The sequence below is a fragment of the Talpa europaea genome (genome assembly GCF_964194135.1).
Source record: "Talpa europaea genome assembly, chromosome: 6".
In the NCBI taxonomy this organism is placed as follows: domain Eukaryota; kingdom Metazoa; phylum Chordata; class Mammalia; order Eulipotyphla; family Talpidae; genus Talpa; species Talpa europaea.
The window spans coordinates 130,905,343-130,929,090 of NC_140072.1; the positions used below are offsets into that span (position 1 = coordinate 130,905,343).

At 54.5% G+C, this 23,748-nt stretch overlaps 1 protein-coding gene across 2 annotated transcripts in view; it reads right to left on the reverse strand.

Annotated features, from left to right (window-relative positions):
- STK24 (serine/threonine kinase 24) overlaps positions 1 to 23,748 on the reverse strand; it is a gene marked incomplete at both ends in the record, with an annotated part of 69,802 nt that overhangs the window by 26,103 nt on the left and 19,951 nt on the right. For both annotated transcript variants that reach the window (XM_084235499.1, XM_084235498.1), the window contains one exon: positions 11,796 to 12,026. In XM_084235499.1, coding sequence (XP_084091625.1) covers positions 11,796 to 12,026 — 231 coding nt within the window. The remainder of the gene's footprint in view (positions 1 to 11,795; positions 12,027 to 23,748) is intronic.

A 23,748-nucleotide genomic window follows, 5' to 3' on the forward strand; every position in this document is an offset into this window, starting at 1 on the left:
GCCCATTTCTGTGCCTGAGAGAAAAGCCTGCAACAGCGGCGGGGCAGGCCCAACTTAAATACAGCCTGAGGCTATTCACGGCAAAGGTGATCATTTAAGAGACCCATGAGCTGCTCGTGTGTGTCTCATCACACATCTGGACCTTCAGAGCCGCACACCTCGGTGGCCTCGGGCCCACAATGTCCTTACCACACGTGGTAGGTAGAACAAATTTCCACATCAGAGCAGCCAACACACTCCTTCTAGAACCAATCTGGTCATTCAAGTTTCTGTTTAAACTCTGAAGTGAAAATACACGAGAGGAAGAGAAAGGGAAAAAGAAAAAAAAAAAAAAGGAAACCACAACAGACGGCCCCAACAGTATTTATATCACATTATTCACACCTCCCGGGTGTGGTTTGAAACTCCTGGGCCTCTAATTAACCAAAGTGATTAAAAACGGGTCAGTGTTCAGGACTGAAGCGGGGTTCATTTGCACAGGCCCACAGTCCCTGAGGAGGGGGGCTGGAGCCAAGGGACCGTCCCTCCCCAGCCCCCGCATGCCCAGGGAGTAGAGAGCCCTGGAGGGGGTCCTGGGGAGACCAGGAGAAGCAACCGGAGCCTGTCAACCTTTCGGTAGGTTTTTTTTTTTTTTTTTTTTTTTTTAATTTAGAGCAGAAAAAGTTACCAGAATAGTAAACTCTGAAAATGGGGAGCGTGTACAGAGCCGGCCTGTGTGATCAGACATGGCACAAACTGAACTTTGTCGCCCCTGAACCACATTCAGGGACAGCCCCAATGAGGCCCAAAACTCCGGCGGCGGGGGGGCGTCTGCCCCACCCAAGCGCTTGCTCCTCCCACTGGACACCTCCGGGACCAGCCCTGGGGGGAAGTCAGTTTCTCTAGGCCGTCCTACCTCACCTTCCAAACTTTCAAGTTAACATTAACAGGGACATTTCCCTTCCAGCAGACTTTCCTCCCCAGGAGACAAATTAAATTTTCTCATGTTTTCAGCGGAAGCCATTAAAACATTTAAAACAGTAGGGCCTCCCCGGTGGCGCAGCGGTTGAGCGCTGGGTTGCGAAGCTGCCCGCAGCCTCTGTAGAGCTGGTTCGATCCCCGGCCACCGGCGAGGGTCCCACATGGTGCGCAGACCTCTCCTGCCGTGCCCGCTGCTCCCCTCAGCAGTGTACTTCATCGATCTGCCTGTTCTGTTCCCCACTCTGTCTCTGGTGAATCCTCTCACCCTCCACATCTCTGGCTTGCACCCCAGGTCTTGTATGCATAAATTAAAAAAAAATCTTAAAAATATATTTATCCTCGGGCCTCCCCGGTGGCGCAGCGGTTGAGCGCTGGGTTGCGAAGCTGCTCTGGGGCGCAGGTTCAATCCCCGGCTGCTCCCCGGTCACCGGAGGAGGGTCCCACATGGTGCACAGACCCCTCCTGCCACCCGCTGCTCCCCTCAGCAGTGTACTTCGGTCCTTCTGCCTGCTCTGCTCCCTGCTCTGGCTCTGGTGAATTCTCTCACCCTCCCGCGCTTCTGACTGTACCCAGTGCTTGCATAAATGAATGAATGAATGCTTTTAAAAAATAAAAAGAAAACCATCTTTTAAAAAAAAAAAACATTTAATTGATGTGAAAATTCCTTGTATAAAATGCATTTAGAGGCTAGTATTGTGTTATTTTTAAAATAGATATGTATTCATAAAAAAAAAAAAAAAGGTCAGTGGTTGCCAGGGGTTGGGGGAAGGAGGGACGATTAGGTGGGGCACAAAGGATTTTCAGAGCAGTGAAACGACTCTGTAAACTCTAATGGTGGCTATGTGTCATTCTCCATTTGGCCAAACCTATAGAATGTGCAAATCAAGAGTGAACCCCAAGGGGCCTCAAGGGGTTAAGTCTCAGCACTATGAAGCTGTCCACAGCCTCTGCAGCATGAGTTCAATTACCAACCAGCCAGGGAGCTACCCACATGCCACAGCAGACCTCTTCTGTCTCACCTGCTGCCCCCTCAGCAGTGTATTTCAGTCAGTCTGCCTGTTCTGCTCCCCACTCTGTCTCTGGTGAATCCTCTCATGCCCCTACACCTCTGACATGTACCCCAGCTCTTGTATGCATAAATAAATAAATGTTAAAAAAACAAACAAAAAAAACATTTAAAACAGTAACAGAAATGGCTACGAAACACACTAGTTTATCGATGTACCTATTCCTTCAAGAATAAAAGCAGTATCACAGAAGGGCACAGATTCTGCCCAAGACAATCAAGCTTGTGCAGGCTGCAATGCTCTCTCCAGGGACATGGAGGTCTCTGGTCTGTCCCGCCTCCTCCAGCTCAAGATCTGGAGCAACACCTTCCAGAACATTCAGAACTTGGTATCAGAAATCTGCACACACGAGCACCAGACTCAGAAGGGAGTGCCTGCCACAGCAGTTCCCAGCCACCCTCCACAGAGAGTAGGGGCAGCAAGGGGTGGGGGAAGAGCAGGACTCTCCCTACGTGTCCACAACAAGGCGGCAGAGGTCCCCAGTGGCCAGATGACGCCCACCACACAGCAGGACACACTCAAAGCCAAAGGTGGGCCCTGATTCAAGAGCACCATGTCGGGGGATTCCCATCCTCAGCTGGGAAAAAGTGACAGCTCTTTCACTTGCTCATCTAAGCTCCTCGGAAGAAGGGCTACTTGTTACCTGGGTGAGTGAACGCTACGTCGGAAGCAAGAGAAGAGGCTCCAGGGCCTCTGAGGACGCCTACGAGAGGCTGACAGGAGCCAGGCCAGGACCAGGAAGGTGCACTCTAGTGGGCGGCACTGGGGCGCGCTTACCTCCCGGAAGCCAGGGTCACGTGCCCACTGTCTGACAGGCTTGCCACGCCCTTGCGGAGAGCCAGACACTGAAGGGAACCAAGCACCTTCTAGAGGCAAGTGCCACGGACCAGCACAGCAGTAGACAATGAGGCCGCAGGGGGAGGTGCAGCAGGCAAGGTCTGGCTGCACGCTGCCCCAAGGTCCCTGCAATCACAGAGATCAGTGTGGATTTGCATGCCCCGCGTGAATGCCCCCGTGGCCCAGGAAGGAGCCAGGGCGGGGCCTCTGAATGGCGCTCACGTTCAAAAAGGAAAGTGGAGTGAACCAGTGGAGAGCTCCACCCAGCTGTGAAGGAGGCCGAAGGGCAAGGCTCTTGCTGCCATTCCTCGGTGCAGAAAGAAGTCCAGAGCAGCTCCTGCGCCATGCAGGAAAGGCTCCTTTTCAAGACCAGACCTTTCAACACGAGATTGCGCCTCCTCACGTCTGCCTAGAGGCCGCGAGCCACTCTCCACCAGCCCGGGCTGGAAAGGAGGAAAGGCATGTAGGTACATGGACCCTGCGTGAGGTTCGCCCCGACAGCACTGGTCTGCAATCGACCTTTCCCCTGCCCCAGCTCCGCTGTTCGATTTGTAATGAGTCGCCAGGCCCGCCGGAAGCCTAGCACCAGAAGGCCAACCTCGTGCTAAGTCACGGACCAGCGTCAAAATTCCGTACGCCGAGTACCTATTCCAGGGTAACTAGGCTTGGTCTGCTTCCCAGGTTGTGTAAGTTACTCTTAGCCACTGAATCTTCCCCAGGCCAACAGCCACCCAGGGCCAAACATCAGTACGTTCCCCCCAAGCCACAGCCAGCAATGCCACCTGTGCCCGCCCCGCTGTGTGCATACACCTCCTGCGTCTCCCAGTTGCTTTTAAAAAAATAATCCTCCTTTGGGCAAAGACACGCCTGAAGCCATCCCATGCTAGTGTCATGTGCGTGACAGAAATCACAAGACCCAGACCCAGCTACCTGCGCATGAAGCACATGGAGGGGAAGAGAAATCAACTCAGCGTGTGAGGGAGGGGACTGAGTTATAAGTTTGATTCAAATGGGCTTTAAATACTCAATCAGAGAGGAGGGAAAAGAGTCACCTACGAATTATTCTCTAAAGATGAATCATCACAACACGTCCAAAATAAACTTTAAGTCTGGTAGGTTTTCAAAAGGCAAACACGTAAGCCACTCACCCCTCCCGTGCTGAGCAAGAATGCACGGCCCAGCAGGTCAGCCGCGGGGCTCAGCTGCCGGACGGAGAGCAACGTGACCGCACAGGGCCGGCGAGGCGGCCAGGGCCCAGCAGAAGTCCCGCTGTGGGGAGGACGGGTCTGCAGACAGCAGGTCAGGGCACACTGACCTGCCGGGAGGGGGCAGTACTTTAGGGCCACCCCAGGGCCATCCTGGGTCAGGGCCAGGAAGGAGACGCCAACAGGAAAATTACAAGACCACGAAGCAAAAGTGGACTCGTGGCAGACACTGGATGAGCAAAGGAGGGGGACAGCCCGCTGCACTCCTGTGACAGCTGAAGCTGGCCCCCATTATCTCGAGGGAGTCCAATTTCCCAGCCCCAGCAAGACTTTCAGAGGTTCAGATGCTGGGGAGACTTCTAGATCGATGCCAGCACACAGGCGCCTCAGAGGGGAGTGGCACCCCAGCATTCAAGAATGGATTATACCACGTGCACGTTAGGCAGGAACTTATCCAGAAGAACCACCCAAGAAGGCGGCAGTAAATGAAAACCCAGCACTACAACCACATGAGCAAATGCAGGTGATACTGAACAGCCGCCATCCAAGGTGGCGTGAAATGTGACCACGAGCCAGGAAGCTACTGGGGCCAGGTGGGGTCTCAACCGGCACCTGTAAAGTGCTGACTCGTGAGCAGGTGCTGACTAGAGAGCAGACACTCTAAAAGGACACTTAGGGGTCCCCATCACCCCCAGGCAGGGGCTGGTTAAGGAATTAGCCTGCGACCGCCACAGGAGGGCAAGGGACGTTTCTGAAAAAAGGTTCCCAAACCTTCAAAGAAAACCAAAAGGCACTTTATCTGCCCACGGAAAAAGCCAAGACCCCAGGACGACAATATGAAAAGAAAGGCGGACAACAAAAACCACCCTTAGACTCCAACAGACAGGGTGGTTCCCGGAGGGGAGGTCAGGGCTCGTCTGACAGTGTGGTGGTGGCACTAGACCTTGGGTGACCAGTGAAATCACAGTTTTGTGAAGGACAGCAAACCAACAAAATCTGACTGAAAATGAAAAAGAGGAAGAAGAGCCTGGATCCTCAGTGACAGTGCAACTGCCAGCTAGGGCTGCCATCCTCCTGGGAAGTTCCAAACGTAGGGAAATACCCATTTTCTCCAGCAGTGACCATCCCTAGGGACAGCCACCTTCTGTGGTGCGTCTCTGGGTGGCCTTCCTTCCCGGGCCTCGTGAGAATCCCCTGGGAAGCTCTTACAAGCCCACAGCTGAGAACAAAGATTCAGAATCTAGGGGGGGGCTGACCTCCCTTGCCCGAGGTCCACAAATGGGGGAAATACAAGAAGGAAACAACCAACATTTGCTTGAACAGGATAACACAGGCCACTGTCCTGGCTAGGCGGATGGCCCACACCTCAGAATTTTTGCAGAGGGACTCACTCTGCTTTAGCACCTTGTTTAACAACAAATTTAAAACGCATACATTTAACACACATACACCAAAAAAAAAAAATTAAGGTAGCAACATCTCACCTGCTTTATCATTCATTAGCAGCACTCTAGAGCCCACTCAAATTAAAACCAGGTCATTATTCTGACCTTGGTCAGCGTCACTTTGCTGGAAAGCATCAAACACCCGGGTTCTTCCCATGCAGTGCCCCGGTGAGGGGTGCACCCCCGCGCTCTCACTGGCGACCACGTCCCTGGGAAAGCAGACCGGCCTTGCTTCTCCCACGCTACTCGGGAAAGCTGGCTTTGTCGTGCGCGTGGACTAGAGAGGGTCACGGAGCCACACAAGCTGTGCTGTGAGCCAGCCTCTCCGGCCCTGCCCTTCGGGGGAGCCCGCAGCCTCTGCTTTATCTTGTCTCAGAAGGAAAGCAACATCAAATCCCCAGAATGTTGTCTGAGTCGTCGCAAGCTCAGAGCCTGGCAGACAGGACGGACAGGACCTGGGCTGCGCAGTGCCTCCCCGCCCAGCAGCTCGTCCTTGCACCAGCCACGAAAATCAAGTGGGCAGAACCACAACCACAGGCTTCCAGACGCCCTGCCCAAAATACCCTTCGGGGTATTCCCACAGTCCCAAACACCAGCCCGAGAAACACAGCCGGAGACCTCAGCTGCTGCCCAGGGCAGAGCTTTCTCCCCGGCGGCCTCAGGTGATCACCTCTGCGGTGCATGCGGGTAGCTTTCCTCTCCCCTGTCCCCTCCTCACAGGAGGTACAGAGGGGCACAGGTACTGCACTGGGGCTCGGCCCCAAGTCACGTGCTCTCTTAGAACCACCGAGCCCCCCAGCACCGCAGTGCCCGTGGACGTGGCCAGTGGGGAGAGCTCTTCCTTCTCTGCCCTCTGAACTTGGCTTGTTTCCGGTCCATAAGCGGCAGGTGGTCTCTCCACACGCTCTACCTGAAGCTCACGCCATCTCCACGAGAACATGCTAGTATTTTCTGGAGTTAAAACATCACAGGCTGATTAGGTTCTCTGGTCCAAAGGAAGATGCTTCTGAAAGCCGAGGGGGGTCTAGAATGGATCTTCAGCGCTGAGCACAGTCTCTAGCTGGAAGGGGCTGGTGAGCGGGGAGCAGGTGGGCGGGTGAGCGAGTGGTGACCTGCAGCCTCATTCAGAGGTGCCGGCCGCTGGGATAACTATTTCCTTACAGCTTTCCGCAAGGGTACAAGGATCGGTTTTTCTATTTCCATCAGGAAATACTCCCGATGGAATTTCCCCTTTGGGGAAGGAAGACAAACATCTGAGGTCCAAAGAACAAAGCTTCCAGGACGGCCCGCGGTGTGCCTGTGACACTGGCAGGCAGCAATCCCCTGCACACAGCCCCTCCCTCTCTAAACCTCACCCAGGGACTTTCTTGCACCAGTTTTCTGGTGAACCCAAGAGGCAGAACTACCCCGCAGAGTTCTAGGAACTGAAGAACACGTACACAGAAGCCGGGAGGCTCCGTGGGTTGCTGTCCTGAAAACTGATGCCATGACAGAAACCACCAGAACAGCCCTTTCTGGTGTCCTGCCTGGCCCCAATTTGCTCTGGAAAAGCTGGCCTGATGTCTGAAAATAACAAAACTGTACGAGAAAATGACAAACCTCATGTTTGGTATTTCAATAATCTGCCTTTAAGACGCATGAGTTGTGACTCATTTGGTGCAGATAACTTGTCCCGTTTAAATAAATGCCTTTTAAATTATCATTTGCTAGCAATCTCCCACATCAGGTACCTGTGAGCTCAGTCTTTAAAGTCACAGGGCAAGCCCAATAGAGCCGCCTGCACCTGTCCATGAGGAAGTTGATAGGCCTAGAAACACCCAGTTAAGTGCCTGTACTAAGAACCTGAATTAAATCCTGGTTGTAACTCTAAGTGAATCTCAAAGTGGAGATTCTAACAGGCTGGCAACCTCCCATACTCACACACACGAGAGGGAGAATAAGCAGTGCTTGTGAATGGATGCAGCATAAAGAACAAGCGGGCGCAGAATCCTCTGGACACGGCCTGACCACGCCAGGCCTTGCGAGGCCTTCGCTGCCAACAGAAACATAAATCCCCAAAGTTCTCTTCTCTGCACACAGCCTGCACCCTCGCGGTTTTATTAGGACCTTGCAGGTGATGTTTGTGTGGTAGAAAACTCCAGTGGGATGTTTAGGATATGGATGCTTTGGGTTAAATATTCCAGCTGGTTTGATTTCCCAAGACTTAAATGACTAAAAAACAACGAATAAAATTCTTCAAGTCTCAGATTCACCAGGATAAACAAATGTTGTGTCTCCCCCCGCCCCCCGCACCCCAGCTCCACCCTAAATCATTGCTGTCTTAGTTTTTAGATGGGGGAGAGAGGGAACATGCTACAAAACAAGTCTGTAATCCACCTTCAGCGACATTTTACTTAGACCACATACCGATTGTTTTTAATCACTTTTTCTAGACTAGGTCATCAAAACCAAAACACAATTACGAGGCCTTCTAACACAAACCCAGAGATGTAGAACCCATTTCTGCTCATTTCCTCTTTGCCCCTCCCTTCTGGAAAAGTCCCTCAAATAAGGTGAAACCCTCAGCCCTTTTCCATCACCACTCAACATCGAACCTTACAGGCCATTTTAAAAGGGCAATGAAAACCACACAAAGCAGAGTCATTCTCATCTTCGTGCCAAAGCCCCGTGGCCTCACAGTCTCCTCCCTCCGACCCCCCTGGACAGAGGGACTCCGTGACTGACTGCATGTCCTTGCACAGAGAGGATCAGCCCTGGCTCAGCACGCAGGACGCTCCTTCCAGGCCGAGGGCGCCAGGAAACTCCATTAGACAAGAACAGGCAGCTGGGATCACGGTCTGGGCTGTCCTGACTACATGTAACTGTTCATGTCCTTGGGCAAGAGCCACCTGGTGAGTTTTCTGGCCAGTTAGAACCATCTTTGCTGTAACTAATAAATTCAGGGTGACCTTTCAGCACAATGGTGGGGACCACCCAACCTTCTGGAGACGGTCACATGGACAACGCCTGTCAGGCACTGTAGACAAAACCATCGGTGGTCTTCACCACAGAGGGCAGGCGGTAGAGAAGCCAAGCCAGGGGCCCCACAGACCAAGCGGCGTCGGGACGGCACGGCTGGCTGAGCGGAACCCACACCCTCTGCCATGGAGCTCGGGGCCAACATGGGGCTCGGCCTCCCGGCCAGGTGTGCAATAACCGAGTTCTGGCCAGGAAGACTGTGGGCTCCATATCAGGGGCAGCCTGGGCTCATGGAAACTGGCCCAGGAGCCTCACTTTTTGCCCCCACCAAGACATAGGATAGACAGGTGCAAGGAGGAGGCGCAGGAGAGAAAAGCAAGCTGGCTCCCGAGTCCCTACTGGGAGGAAACGGCCCTCAGGGCAGGGGAGCAGTGAGCTCCAGCCGCGGAGTCTGAGCCGTCGGGAAGCGAGGAGAGTTTTCCAGCAGCTGACACCATGGATTCCGTGGGCCACTCCTGCTCAGTGGCAGGAGGACTTGGAGTCTCTGGAGCGGTCTGCTCCGGCGGAACTAGGACTGGGGTTGAGGAAGGTTACTTGTGAACCACCATTAATCCCCACCATAAAATATTAGCTGGTATAAATCCCCAAAAGTGTGCGAGGAGCTCCCACACTTCCTTTACCAAAGGCACCATAATTCACTGGAAAGCGCGACGCCGGCACAGGAAGCTGTCTCGGAGGGACTAGGAGGCCGTCTCAGAGGGACTAGGAAGCTGTCATGGAGTCGCCTCGCAGAGGACAGTGAGTGATGGGCAGGCGGGGCGCGAGCCCAGCTTCCTCAGCTGTCTGTCTTCCCTCGGTAGAACTCGAGCTCCGCTTTCCCCTACGGAAGTGGCGTGTGTCCACTCGTCGTATGAAGACAACAGGACAGACGGGGCACTTCCCTTTTTGCTCAATCAAGACCCAAAGTGGGGCCTCCCCGGTGGCGCAGCGGTTGAGCGCTGGGTTGCGAAGCTGCCCGCAGCCTCTGCAGCACCGGTTCAATCCCCGGCTGCTCCCCGGCCACCGGAGGAGGGTCCCGCAGGGCGCGCAGACCTCTCCTGCCGCCCGCTGCTCCCCTCAGCAGTGTCCTTCGGTCCTTCTGCCTGCTCTGCTCCCGGCTCTGGCTCTGGTGAATTCTCTCACCCTCCCACGCTCCTGACTGTACCCAGTGCTTGTATAAATAAATAAATCTTTAAAAAAAAAAAAAAAAAAGACCCAAAGTGGACGCACATCCCCCCACCCCAGCAGCAGCAGCTGTCACTGCTGGCATGTCCCTCTCCTGCTCCGCTGTGCTTGCTGGATCTCAACGGATAATGTCCTTCCGTGCAAAGTAATGACAGGGACGAAGTAGGAATGAATTCAGTCAATTAATAAAAGAAATTAACACTTTAAGTACCTACTACTTGCCGGGCTACTTTCACCTACTTCGTTCCACTTAAGCTCTGCAACAAGGAGGTCGGCACCATAATTTCCTATTTTGCAAATAAGGGAGGAGAGAGGTTTAAAATCCTCGCAAAGGATTCGAGGCAACAACAGAGCCAGACAACCAAGATCCCAGCGCAAGACATCTGACTCCGGAATTTAAGACTTTCCATTGCAAAATGCTATGTGTGATCCATGAGAGGTTGCCACGGTTCATCGATGAGCAAAGGGGGAAAGGAATTACCACCTGCGGGGTCGCCTCCACCAAAAGTCAGACAAACTTTTCTCAGTGGTACAGCTCGGCCTCCTGTGACTTGGTGGGAGCTGGAGGTCAATACCATAACTTAAAGGGCGTGTAGTGTTTTGCTAGAGAGCAGTGAGCCCTGAAATTGAGCAGAAGCTTCAGTTTTTGCCCAGGTCCTTCATCCCTCCCTTAATGGAGACCAAGTCTTAAGAGTCTGCCTTCTTCTTAACTGGATAAGCATCAATCACTGCTTCCCCTTTGACGAGCTGGGAGGATGTAGTTTGGGGGCTCCATCCAATTCCAGGTTTATCAGTGAACATGTCCTCTCTAAGAACCTCACCTTTACTCTCAGAGGAAGGATAAGGTCAGCCTCTTCTTATCTGTCTGTCATGTGGAGTCTTCCATCTCATCCTTGACACCCCAGGTTCTAAAACCCAGGATAAATATTCCTGGTCCCCTCCACTATTCTTTGGAATTTACAACCATGTGAGTTCCCGAGGATACTGGAGTCATTGTTTTCCTTGCAAACCTGCCTGATGCTGTTTTAATGACCTGCCCAGCCCAAGAAGGAACCCAGAGGGGTGGGGGTAGTTTCTTTTTGCACCCGACACAATTTTTATGTCCCCCAAATATCCATTTTAGTGACTCTACGGTTCTCAAGTTTCCCATCCCTCCACTACTGTCACATTTCCGCAAGATCAACATCTGCATTATCCCCTTGACATGACAGTGGGTTTTGAGCTGCAATGCCGAGAATTTAGAGCAGAAACCCAGGACAGGAAGGGCCCCACTCTTACAAGATCTGGGCTGACTGCTGCCTCCCTCAGGAAAATAAATAGTTCTTTTTACCTATGATGCTTTTGTTTCCACAAGAATTATTTCTTTTTTTTTTTACCAAGTCTTATGATTTCTAAATGTTCATTTTGAAAGATACCGCATTTCTAAGTTCAGTGAAACAAGTGTATGTCAAGGAAATTGAAACACAGGCATAGTGTCAGTGGAATAACATGTTCAACCTACATCAACAATGGTGGCATGGTTCAGGAAGGGATGGAAAACCCTTTTTAATACTATTCTTTCCTCTTAAGGAACTGGTGAAGATCACAGACAATTTGTAGTTTGCACAGTAACTAGTATTTCACTTCAACAATCATTTACTTAGCTAGAATTCTTAAAAATCAAATGTAGGCAAACTACTCTCAAAAATCAACATCAATTCTTGCCAGCAGTTTTTTTTTTTTTTAAGAGCATTAAATTAAGCTATATTTGAAGACTCAAAATATCCAAAGATCAATATTCTTAGGTTGGCGTGAGTTTTCATAACTCATGTCAAGACTAGGTGACTAATGGTTATCTTTACAACAACTTAAATGCATTTTTGATGACAATGTCCTATCGGAGACACTCCTATTTAAAATGGAATTTCAACATCAAATACTTTTACCAAAAATAAATTTCTGTAGGTGACCTTTCAGATGAGGGAAACCATCAAAGCCAGGTTCTATTGATTGCAAAGGTCAAAACCTTTCTCCTTCCTTTTGAAAACCTGCCGTGCACTGAAGCCTTCTCCTTCAAGTGCCGCATCATGGAAATTCACGGCGTTATTTTTAAGCCTTACCTTCAGGTAGGACCCGTAATATTTGGTCACGTATGGGCTGTCACACTGACTCAGCACTGTGATTTCTTGCTGGATGTCCTCTATCTCATCCTCAGCTTCTTCCAGATCAATGATTTTTATGGCAACCACTTTCTGAGTCCGATTGTCAATGCCTTTGAACACCTCGCCAAAAGAGCCCTTTCCAATTTTCTCCAGTTTTGTAAAAAGCTCTTCTGGATCCGCTTTCAGGTTCTGTAGGAGAGAGAAAAAGGAGGTTTACTTCAATAATCCAGTACCGTGACTGTTATTCCCTGTCTTAGGGTCCAGACCATGGTATGCTAAGGCTGGTGTGCTCCCACCTAGGGACAGGCTGGCAGTGAGCCTGGGGCTTTGGGCAGGATGGAGAGACTTCCAAGGCTCCCCTTCGTGTGTGCTTTAGACCACAAAACACAGCAAGTGACAGAACAAGAGGAAGGACCCAGCTGGGATATACAAACTGGGTAAGGCGCCAGCATTTGTGAAAGTAAACAAATATCAAAACATCTATTTGAATGTGTTATAAAAGATATTAATTTTCCAGCAGAAAAATCACTCTAATCCAGCCAAGTAATAAATCTACCTATTCTCTCCTCCCCCACAAATTTTCTAAATTTAAGATGGTCTATACTAAAACATAGGTTAACCAGCTACCTCTCTTTTAACAGGGGGAAATTATACCCCAAACTTAACTTCCTTAGCAGGCCCTGTTTTAAAGTCCAACAAATACTGTCCTAAGCATCTTAACGAGAGCCACTGTCTTGGCCCAAATTCCAACCAGGTCCCAGAGAAGCCGCAGCTGCCTCCTTTCGTCGTGTCAATGTCTTAGCAACTTCTGCAAGTTCTTGACCACCAACCTGAGCAGTTGAACATGCAACAGCACACACCAGAGGGCCCCCCATCCTAAGGGCTCCCTGACCAGAGAAGTGAGTGAACCCTGAATTCTCAGTGGGCCTCACCTGCCATCCTAGTACAGACCCAGTTCCTTGAAGGGGAGCCGCCATTTCCCCCCCCACACTTACAGGCAGCCCCCTTGGATTGCAAGTGCCAGCCGGCTATGAACCCAACCTCCTGCGTGGAGAGCACAGCTGGGCAGGAGCACGATGGATATATAGAGAGGAGACACACGTGAAGAGGGGACTGGAGGAGCCAAGTGGAGAAGACAGGTAGTGGCACTTGGCAAAAAGACACATGGGAGGCTGCTCCGGTCCTTGGCAGACACAACGGAAGCTGTAGTCTTGACCTTGCAGTGGATTCTGTGGTATATTTTTTAATTTTGTCCCTGCTATCTGGGACCCTCCCCCCAAACCCCTTTCTTGTGGTTCTCCACCAGAAGGTGCTTAGACGTGTGGCAAGCTTCAGGACTGAGTGGCCCTGCTGCAGACCAAGCCTGCTTGTCTGGTCACTCGCCTACGAGGCGTAATTTTGAGGGTTCTACAGGGAATCTATTGTTTGAAATCCTTTCTCTTCTCTGCTCTACCTACTAAGCCCCCTCAACAGTGCTACTAAACACCTTCCACACTCACAGCCTGCTTCCTTTGTCCTTGTATACAGACAGCATCCCTTCAGTTTGGGGTCCCTGGGTACCCCTCAGTCACAAACTGACAAACCTCAGGGGCCTCCAGAAGTGGTGTTTGGGTGCTGCTCACAAATACCAAGGGATGACACCAACAATGAGCAGCCGAGGATGCTCCCCATCTCACTGGGAGGAGATGCGGCCAAAGGCTCCGCCTGGAACCCCCAGAGTGAGAAGCCTGGAAGCCGCTGACCCCACAGAAAAGGGGCCAGTCCACAAAGTCTGCTAGTTCCATGAAGAAACTGAAATTGTGGGCCTCCCGGGTGGTGCAGCAGGTTGAGCGCAGCACTATGAAGCTGTCTGCAGCCTCTGCAGCGCGGGTTCCATTCCCAGCTGCCCAGGGAGATCCCCACATGGCGCGGGAGACCTCTCCTGTTGCGCCCGCTGCTCTCCTCAGCAGTGCTTTTGGTCTGTCTGCCTGTTCTGTTCCCCGCTCTGTCTCTGGTGAATCCTCTCACTCTCCTGCGCCTCTGCCTGTATCCCGATTCTTGTAAAAAAAAAAAAAAAAAAGAAACTGAAATTGTTACAGGAAAAGGAGCGAGTAGAGGCAGGAGGAAGAGAGTTGAAAAGGAGGAGGAACAGCAGGTGCAGGAAGAGGAGGGACCCGCCGGTCCGTGAAGACCCACAGTCACGAGCTGTGCCGCGGGCAGCGTCCTGCGTCCCGAGCCGGGGGCTAACCCAGGCGAGCACTGACTTGCTCTCAGGGTGGAAACCACCAGCCCCAAACAGCGCCCTACACGCTGGGACTGTCAGCCACTGCGATATTTGGGTCGTGCTGGGGCGCCCCAGCACAAATCCCAGAAAGCCCAGATACCTGGCTGAGTTGGGGGCCCAGCAATGCAAGAGGCCCTGTTCTGAGACCGCACACAGGCACCCCACCAACACTGTCAGCAAAAATGAACAGAGCAAGGGCTGTGTGCCAGGCCGGCTGTGGTCTATCCACAGTGAGAAATGCGCCCTGGGGCTCCCGGGACAAAAGCACACGGAAGAAAAGACCACGTGCGTCTTCAGCAGGCTCAGAAAGGCCTTTCATACCCTGTGTCCTGACCTCCCTGCGCAGGAGGAGGGAGGCACCCTCCTCTTCTTCAAGGACAGTCCTAAAAACTGGGCTTTTGAATCCATCCTGTGCTTTGGGATGTGACTTTATCAATAATCTCTTCTGGGCCCCTCGTCCAAGCTGCCCCTGCCTGGGACAGTGTGCTCAGTTCTCCCCCATCTGAACACACAAAAGCACCCGCTGCGTGCACCCAGGCCACCTCCTCCTTCAAAGAGCCCAGACAGCACGAGACCTGCCCCCTGTCCAGCCTCTCACCGGCCTCTGCAGTGGCCTGCAGCCCCAGGCCAACTGGGTAGCGCCCTGCAGCAGCTCCTCGGCAGCCACACCAGCCCCTCCTGAGTGCCCAGCCTCAGCATCTGCAACCTGCTGTTGCTCATCTTCAGTCCCTGAGGCCCAGAGTCTCCAGGCTACCCCAGCTGTGCTGCCCGAGCCCCGGTCTTCAAGGGAACCGAGGCCCAGTTCCAGGCTCAGCCGCCCGCCCTCTCTCTGCTCCACTCCCAGGGTCGTCACTCACCAGACAGTTCCATGGTCTGGGGCCACGTTCTGATCATCCTGGCTGATCAGAAACACCTGGGACACTTAAGCAGTCACCCCAAAACACTTGCAGACACATGGGTGGGGCATAACCCACATTTTTCAAAAACCCAACTGATGCTGATGAACAGACACTGGAGGGAAAACAGCTCAAATTACTGCGTATGTGGCAACTACTGATAATGTCTGCTCCAGTCCTGCCTCTTGAATTCTCACTCACAAGGTCAACATGCTGCACCGGAAGGCCCCCCCGCCCTGCTGAACTGGCCAGCCCCCGCCGCTGACCTCTCTGCTGGGTGGCAGGCCGAGGGCACTGAGGACCACGTCTCCTCACCTCTACACCCCAGTGCCGGACACAAGGACTGAGTCTTCCTCTTCCCAGAACAACTGTCCAATTTACCAACAGGCCATGGACCTCAAGTGATGCCTAGAGGCAGGGGCTGTCCCCCCAAGGCCCTGACAGGGGTACCAGGCTGCCTGGGAACCACAGGGAGCAGCTCCTGCTTGGCTTCGTGCTTTCCCACCTGAAACAGGATCCTCACACCAGTTACCTCGCTCCTCTCTGGCCACGATGGGGGGCGGGGGCGCCAAGGATGTCTTTTCTGTTCACAGCTCTCTGAACCAAGAGAAGCCAGATCCCAGGAGCTGCTCGCGGCACCCCAGCCACAGGGCCTCGCTCTCCCAGAGCACAGGGACGAGGCTGATGCTGTGCCCCGGGGGAACCTTTGCCATCCTTCCCTGCCCCCCAACTGCAGCCACCTAGTAACCGGCCCCGCACACCAGTTCTGTGCCTCTCGTCCCCAAGGGGGTGTGCATATACACTAGTTCATTTGGGGCTGGTTTAAGATCTCCAAACCTTTATTCATCAGGTGCATGTCCTCAAACAGCAACTGTCTCCAGTTAGCTCAAAGAATTGACAGATCTTTCCCAATCCTCAAATACACTAAAGCCTCATTCCACGCTTCCTGATGAAAGACTGTGTTCGAATCTGAGCCCAAGCTACAGGTTTACAGACACGGGTTTTCCTCCCCAGGACGGCAAACAGCCTAATCACCTGGAGGAGAGTCCCCCCCACCTGTCCCGGGGCGAACACCCCCTCTGCGGAGGGCGGTCGGCAACCCGTCTACCCGCGATGCTTTAGCTGTTCACAATTAAGGGAACGCATCTCCCCCACAGCAGACGCGCATCTCAGCCCGTCTGAGTAACTGTTCCACAACATCTGACAAAAATAGAACAAAGCGTTAAATCCAAGGCGCTTCAATGTCTAGGCCTACGATGCCAACCGTCTACGAGTCTTCCTAACACTGTTCTGCAACGTCAGGGATCCCAGTACCAGCAGCCCAAGTCAACTTTCTGGGGATGGTTGAAATAGGGCCTTGTAGGGTGAAAAGTATCCGGCTTTCCTGCCCTCCTGCCATTAGGATGGATGAGGGAACCCTGCGCTCCTGAGCGCATGCCTGATGGCGGCACCTGAAGTGGGTACACCTGGGCTGAGAGACGGAGTTTACAAGGGCGGCGTCACGGGGACGCCAGCAGAAGCCAAGAACAAGCAGAAGCCGAGAGCACACCAGAAAGCCCAGAGAGAGTGAGGATTTGCTGGGGGCTGCCAGCCTCCGGGGCCCCCAGCACCCCTGCCTGCCCTATGCCTGGTAAATCTAAATAAAAGACCTGCAGAAGCCACTGAGGACTCTGACTCCTCCTTCACCCGGTCTGCTGGGTCAGAAAACCTGCCCTGTGGCCTGTTCCTGCCCCTGCAGACCTACTCTAGCTAATTGTTTATAAAAAGAAAAAAAAAAAAAAAAAAACTGAAAATGGGAGGAAAATGACCGCAATCCTGGGCCAATCTATTGTTTCTGGCCTGGGTATCCAACAAACAGCCCAGTAGGGTGAGTGAAAAGTATCAGGCTTTTCCGCCCTCCTGCCAATAGCATTAATGACGGATCCCTGCGGTCCTACATGCATGCCTGGTGGCGGGCTCCTGGAATAGGGTGCGGGCACCGTAAGTGGGTGCACCTGGGCTGAGAGGCTGGGCTTATATGGGCGGCATCACGGGGACGCCGGGAGAGGCGCAGAGCCAGCAGAGCAGCAAAGGAGAAGCAGAGAAGAGGCCGCGACAGAACGCCAGAGGCCAGAAAGAGTGAAGATTCGCCAGGGCTTGGGAGCCTGCCAGCCTCCTGGGCCCCCTGCCTGCCGTGTACCTGGGTGCCACACTACAAATGGTGGAAAAAGCTCAATAAAAGCCTGAAAAGCTGCCGAGGGCTCCAGGACTCTCTACCCGTCTGCCCGGATCACAGAGAACCTGCTCCGTGCCTTGCTGGCTCTACAAGCCCCCACACCCCTGCCCCTCTCGGTACATGGGGAAACCGGCATCCGAAGCTCTGTGAGGTCAGAGACCAGGGAGAAGCCACGCTGCCCGGGGAGCAGGGCTGACACTCCACGCCGGCTCCTCCTGCACATGTGCTCCTGGGTATGCGGGCAGAGGGTCTGGGCAGGCGTCACCTGGAGAGGCCCCCCCACCCGAGTCCAGTTCTTTCTAGGCTCAGACTGAACAGGAGCCCCCCCACCCCCGGGGCTGTGGCTACACCCCTGCTCCCAGCACACTGTGGGGTGTCCAGCTCCCAGCCATACTGCCTGGGGACAGTGCCAGGCCCATGGGTCGCACGATCCCACCCAGACATAGCTTCTGTGGCCCCAAGCCCTCACCAGGCTCTCCAGGGGTGGCTGGGTGCACTTTCTTCAGTGGCTGCAAGATGGGGGCTGGGGCCCAGGCGCCAAGGCAAAGACAGGACACAGGAAGGTCTGGCTGAGCAAGCACTTGATGAAAAACACACAATGCATTCCAAATAAATTACACAGCTCGCACTGAGAAATGAATCGTGGCACCTCCTCTATTAAAACCAAAGGCAGGCAACAAGCAAGGCACAGCACACCCTGAACTTGCCCTAAGCAGTAACCCGGAGTAGCGCGTTGCCCCGCCCCGCCCCGCCCACGCTCGCCAGGGAAGGCGCCAGGTGAAGCCAGTTCCCTGGGCGTTCCTCCCCAGGACAGGGGAAGCAGAAGCCCCAGAACTCAGCCAGGAACACGAACCCGCAGGGGTGGGGTTCGGGCCGGCTCTGTCTGCATCTGGGTCATCCCCAGCACCAGGCAGGCCTTCAAAGCCGCGCTGGGCCTGGTGCCTGGCGCGAGAAGAGCCGCCTGGGCCCAGCAGCTGTCCTGCCACCTCCAGTTCCCCAAGGTGAGCTCACCCCTTCTGTCTGTTTTGAAAGCACGTGCAGTAACCAAGAGGCGGGGAACTCGGACTTTTCCAAAACTCAAACCAGCTCTGGCCTGTAATACCACAGTCCCGTCCCTGGAAGCCCCGTAGCCTTCAGAGGCTCACCTGGCCATCACCTCCGTGTCCCCCCGCTCCGGGCACCCGGCTTCCCTTCCTTCTCAGTGTCCCCCACACCCAGCTGCAAGAATCTCATGGTTACTGAGAAATCCACAGTAAGGACAGACTTCGCCCTGCCCCCCAACCCGACACAACTCCTGGAAGACACCAGAGGGAAACGCAAGCGAGGGGACACAGGTGTCCGGGGGCAGAGGGAGCAGAGGAAGGGGTAGGAACGGGCGTAAGAAAGAGCATTCCCCACACCCCAGCACCCGCCACTATCCACCAATAGACGGCAGCACGGGCTATTTACCCTGGCTCGGCCTCGGCCCACTGGACCTGCTGGTTCCCACGGCCGCACCCCAGCCCCGGGGTGTCCCCTCTCTTCCACAGGTGGGCGGGTCAAGGGCCATGACACTAAGAGGCCTCGCAAAGGGTAATGCACATGGCCCAGCTTTGCTCCGAGGCCGCTCCCCTCCAGGCTGCCACACTGATGGGCAACCCCGGGGCCCCTGGGGCGGGGATGACAGCCGACACCGCAAAGTGCTGGCCAGACGGGCACACACCACGGCGCCAGCACTGACAGCCGTTTTCAAACGTCAAACCTCTAAAACCACTGAACTGTATATTCTCGATGGGTTAATTATGTAACAGGTGAATTACATCGCAATAAAGATTTTTTTATAAGTCAAAAAAAAGTCAAACCTCAAACCACTGTATGACCCAGCGTCCGACCCCCAGAGAAGCAGCACACCCAGCCACACACGGACACGCGGCCACACACGGACACGCAGCAGGCACCGTGGAAACCAGCGCGCCCGGCTCCGGGACAGGCGGGGCGCACACCTGGGAGGCGGCTCGGCAGAGAGGGGAGGAACCAGCCCTGCAGCACGTCCCGACCCCGAAACACCTGCTCGGGGACAGAAGCCGGTCGCGAGAGACCACATTCCGTGCAGCTTCATTATGGGAAATGGCCAGAAAAGGCAAATACTGATGAAGACAGAAAGGAGATAAAGGGGTGTTTGGGGCCAGGGGTGAAGGGTTCTAAACTTATTAGGGTGACGGCTGTACCACTGGACAGGTTCGAGGAAAACACTGCACTGCAAAGATGTGGGCTGAGGCTCCCCAGTGAGGTGCAGCGTCTGTCTCAGTCCACGGCGGTGGAGAGAAGGCGCTTCCCTCGCATTCTCCCAGCAGCGACACCAGGGAGCGGGGTGCAGGCAGAGGCAGGGTGGGTTATCGCGCCAGACGAGGTGAGAGGTGACGGCACAGGAAATGACCTCATGTAAAATGCTTTCTCAAATTCTCTCCGCAAAGGTGTCATTCTTGACTTAGAAGCGGCCAATTTATTTTTTTTATAATTTTATTTTTTTTAAAGATTTATACAATAACCGGGGTACAGGCCAGATGCACGGGAGCGTGAGAGGAGTCACCAGGGACAGAGCGGGGAACAGAACAGGCAGACTGGCGAAATACACTGCGAGACAGGAGAGGTCTGCTGTGCCATGTGGGACCCTCGCAGGCCAGCCAGGATCGAACCGGCGCTGCAGAGGCTGCGGACAGCTTCACAGTGCGGCGCTCAACCACCTGCGCCACCAGGGAGGCCCAGAAGCGGCCAATTTAATACACACACCAGACACTGGCCCAGAAGAAGCAAACACCAGCGGGCGCAGTGACAAGAGGGGCCCTGCTGCCCTGCACCCTGAGCCCCAACTGTCTCCTGAAGGTGCCAGGAAGAGGGGGTCTCAACAGACCACGAGGATGACGGAGGCACTGCCTCAACCCCGCTCTGCAACACAGGCCCACGTTTTCTCGACTAGAATTGTGGCAAATACCGCGGGAGCCGAACCGCCCGGCGAGCTGGGGTCCAGCCGAGCACGTCCACTTAATCCCGGGGTCAGCGGCACCTGCATCTGCCGTCCAGGCTCAGAGAGCCACGCACTTCCCGCGAACGGGGAGCACAGGCCTTGGGAGACACACTGGTTCAAATCTTTCCTCTCCCACACACCTGCTTTATGATCTTGGGCAACTCATCGCACCTTCGTGCTGTGGTTTCCTCGTCTTTGAAGAGGTGAGGATCCCACGAGCTGGTCTCCTTTCGTTACAGGCCACTGACAACTTGTCACTCCCGACCCAGCTCGGGGACTGAGGGCCTCACAGGCTGCCTTTCGGGATGTGGGTCAGCTCTCAGGACTTGATGTCTCCTTGGTCGCAGTGCACGGGCCCCAGCGTTGACAGGCAGGGCGGCCACATCAAAGCCTCACCATGAGTGCGTAAATGAGCCGCCTTTGGGGAGTGTGCAAACCTCACAAATACTGCTGAGTCAGGACTGGTCCAGCCAACTCTCCGATCTGCTAGGTAAACAGGCAAAAGGACCCACAAAAACAATACTCCCCCTCAGCGCTGCCAAAGTCTATCTCCGCCAGCAGGCTGGTGCCAGTGCCCCGGCCCTGCACCTCACCGAAGGGTGGCTCACGTGAGGCCAGCCCACGGATCGGGCTCAGGCAGTGGTGGCAGGCTGATCCCTCACACCCACCTACCACCTCATGCTTTTCAGAAACCATCACGGAGGACTGCCTCCAAGAAACCGCCCACGGGCCAGTTCATTTACTTCAGATTAGGAAACAAACACAATGAAAGTCACGTGGCTGAGATTAACAAATATTCGGGTTTCCAGGCTCCAGTTTGCAGTGTAGGTCTCTGCAACCAATCCCCTTGGCCTGATGGAGAACAAGCAGAGCAGCTGAGCCCCAGCCAAGCCCACCCCGTCTCTGGGGAGGCAGAGGCGGCAGCTGACTTTCTCAGTCTCCACCTTTTCCGCCAGTTCTCTACCTACGCACAGGTACTAACTGCTTCCCGGCAGGTGCAACAGCTCTGTCTAAATTCAGACCCAGGATTTCCAACTCAGCATCTTCACAGCTTGACTGAGCCAAGCGGGGTGCTTGGGGGGACACACGGGGGCAGAGAACAACATCTCAGACCCTCTGGTCACCACAGCTTCAAGACCTCCAGCAGGACCTCGTGGGAGGATGTAGGGGCAGGAATGGGCCACAGGGCAGGTTTTCTATGATCCAGCAGACCGGGTGAAGGAGGAGCCAGAGCCCTCAGTGGCTTTTGCAGATCTTTTATTGGGATTTACCCAGTACACAGCAGGCAAAGGGCGCTGGGGGGCCGGGAGGCTGGCAGACCTCCCAGCCCCCAGCAGGTCTTCACTCTGGGCTCTCCGACCTTCTCTCGGCTTCTGCTTCTCTTGCTTCTCTCTTGGCTTCTGCTGGCGTCCCCGTGACGCCGCCCTTAAAAGCCCAGTCAAATCCCATCTACCTAGGCCCACACCCTACTCCAGGTGCCGCCATCAGGCGTGCATTCAGGACCGCAGGGTTCCGTCATCCATCCTGATGGGGGGAAGGCAGAAAAGCCTGATAACTTTTACCTTAACCTACAAAGGAAAAGCCCTAAGTGAAGTTCCCTGGGCCCAGAATGCCAGCCAAGGTCAGCGGGGAGGGAAGAAGTAGAGGCTGCGCCGAGCTCTGGCTGGGGAAGGAAAAGCAGCCAGTGACTGAGCTGCTGGGTCCCAGGGAAGAGAAATCAGCTCTTGAAGGGCTAATCAAATGAATAATGCAACAAATATGCCCCCCACGCCCGCCACCACCCCCAACCCTGGCTGCAGAGTGAAGCATGCATATTTAACTGAAGCTCACACAAGTGGTCAAGAATAATAACGCAGCTTTGATGGGATTGGGTTTTAGAAACCTCGAAAACCCTCCCAGCCCCCAACCCCAACCCTAAAGCGGGAAGCAGGAGGGCGTCCCAGCACCAACACTGCTGCCAGGACGCCCAGAGGGTCTGCATTTGCAGGCACTGCTCTGCACAGCAGGAGGCCGAGTCCTTGCCCAGAACATTCTGGTCCACCATCAGCAGCTCTCAGCAAATCATCAGGCGCCTGGGCTCAGGAGCAGCAGCCTGGGCAGGGGCGGGGGAGCAAAGCAAAGCCCCCCACTCTGAGGACATCACTGACTGAGGGGTGACCCAGCACACCTCCCAGGCTGAGGGAGAGGAAATGGCACAGGAGTCTCCTGCCAGCAGGACACCGGGAACGGGGCTTTAAACCAACGGGCATATCTTTAAGGATTTGCACCCAAACAGCAGGCCACTCGCTACAGGTGATGGGGGGGCCTCGGTCACCCACGTATCCTCTGTCCAGGCACACCGCACAGGCCACAGCACGGGCCTCCCTGTCCTGCTTAGCTGTAACCGAGGAGACCTCCAGGAGAAGGTGCGTGTCCTCTGACCCACACTGGATTCACAGAAGGACGACGGTCAGAAAAACCCACCTGCAACAGCCAGGGAGCAGCCGGAAGCAAAGCCAGACCCCATAGCGAGGCCGGCCCCGCCAAGTCCTACATCACCGGAGCCCTGAGGAAGAACTGGCCACAGCTGGCTGGGCTGGGGCGAAAGGAGGCCGCTTGGCAGTGCAGGGGCCCTGTTCCAGAAACGGCAGGGACTGAGGCAATATTCAGCGGCAGCAAATGCCTTGTGGGGACCCGGTTCATACCACACAGCCACACAGGAAGCCACCTCTGCTTCCCCCAGTGGGAGGCGAGGCCTGCTTGGCAGTGCTGACCGGAGGGGGCCCTTTAACTACCGCCGTGGACAGGGAGCCACCCCGAGGAAGGGCAGGTGGGCAGAAACCCGGCAGGGGTGCAGGCGAGGAGCTCCGGGCCTCTGGAAAACCACCTGCCCAGGGGGAACTATTCCTTCCAAGATGCCTCCTGAGCCCTTTAAAGGAATCACAGACACACACACAGGGGGGCTCTGCCCGCAACTGGAGAAAAACTGGGCTTTCTTCTTTGAAAAAAGGGTTAGCATGACTAGAGATGAAGATGAGTAAAACTACGGTCAAAATAAACACATCAAAGCAGCACAGGGCAGAACAGGAAACAGTGGCAAAGAGAACAGCAAACCGCCCAAGAAAATGAGGGGCTGAAAAGGGGCGGGGGTGATTAGGAGGTGCCGGCCACAAGGCGACTCCGCAGACAGCAGGATGGGGACCTGCAAGTGGACAGAGCACAACAGCAAAAAGCCTACGTCCAGCTCACCCTGAGGAAATGACCCCGCAGGTGAAAATAATCATGGATTCACCAGCGTTTTTCCTTTTTGTTCTCCAAGTTGCAAACTGCCTTCGCAGGCAGCAACCTAGGAATTACCTTGCAGCTTTGCAAGAAACACCACGCAGCCAAGCCAAAACGCGCAACCGAGGACGGACGCTTGGCAGGAAGCTGCCCGGGACAGGAGCGGCCCTGGCACGCCGGCACGCCACAGGCATCCACCGAAAGAGCTCGGGAGGGATGCAGCACCCGCGTGCAGCGGTGGCGTCGGTTCCTCTATCATCTGCGTCGTGCCA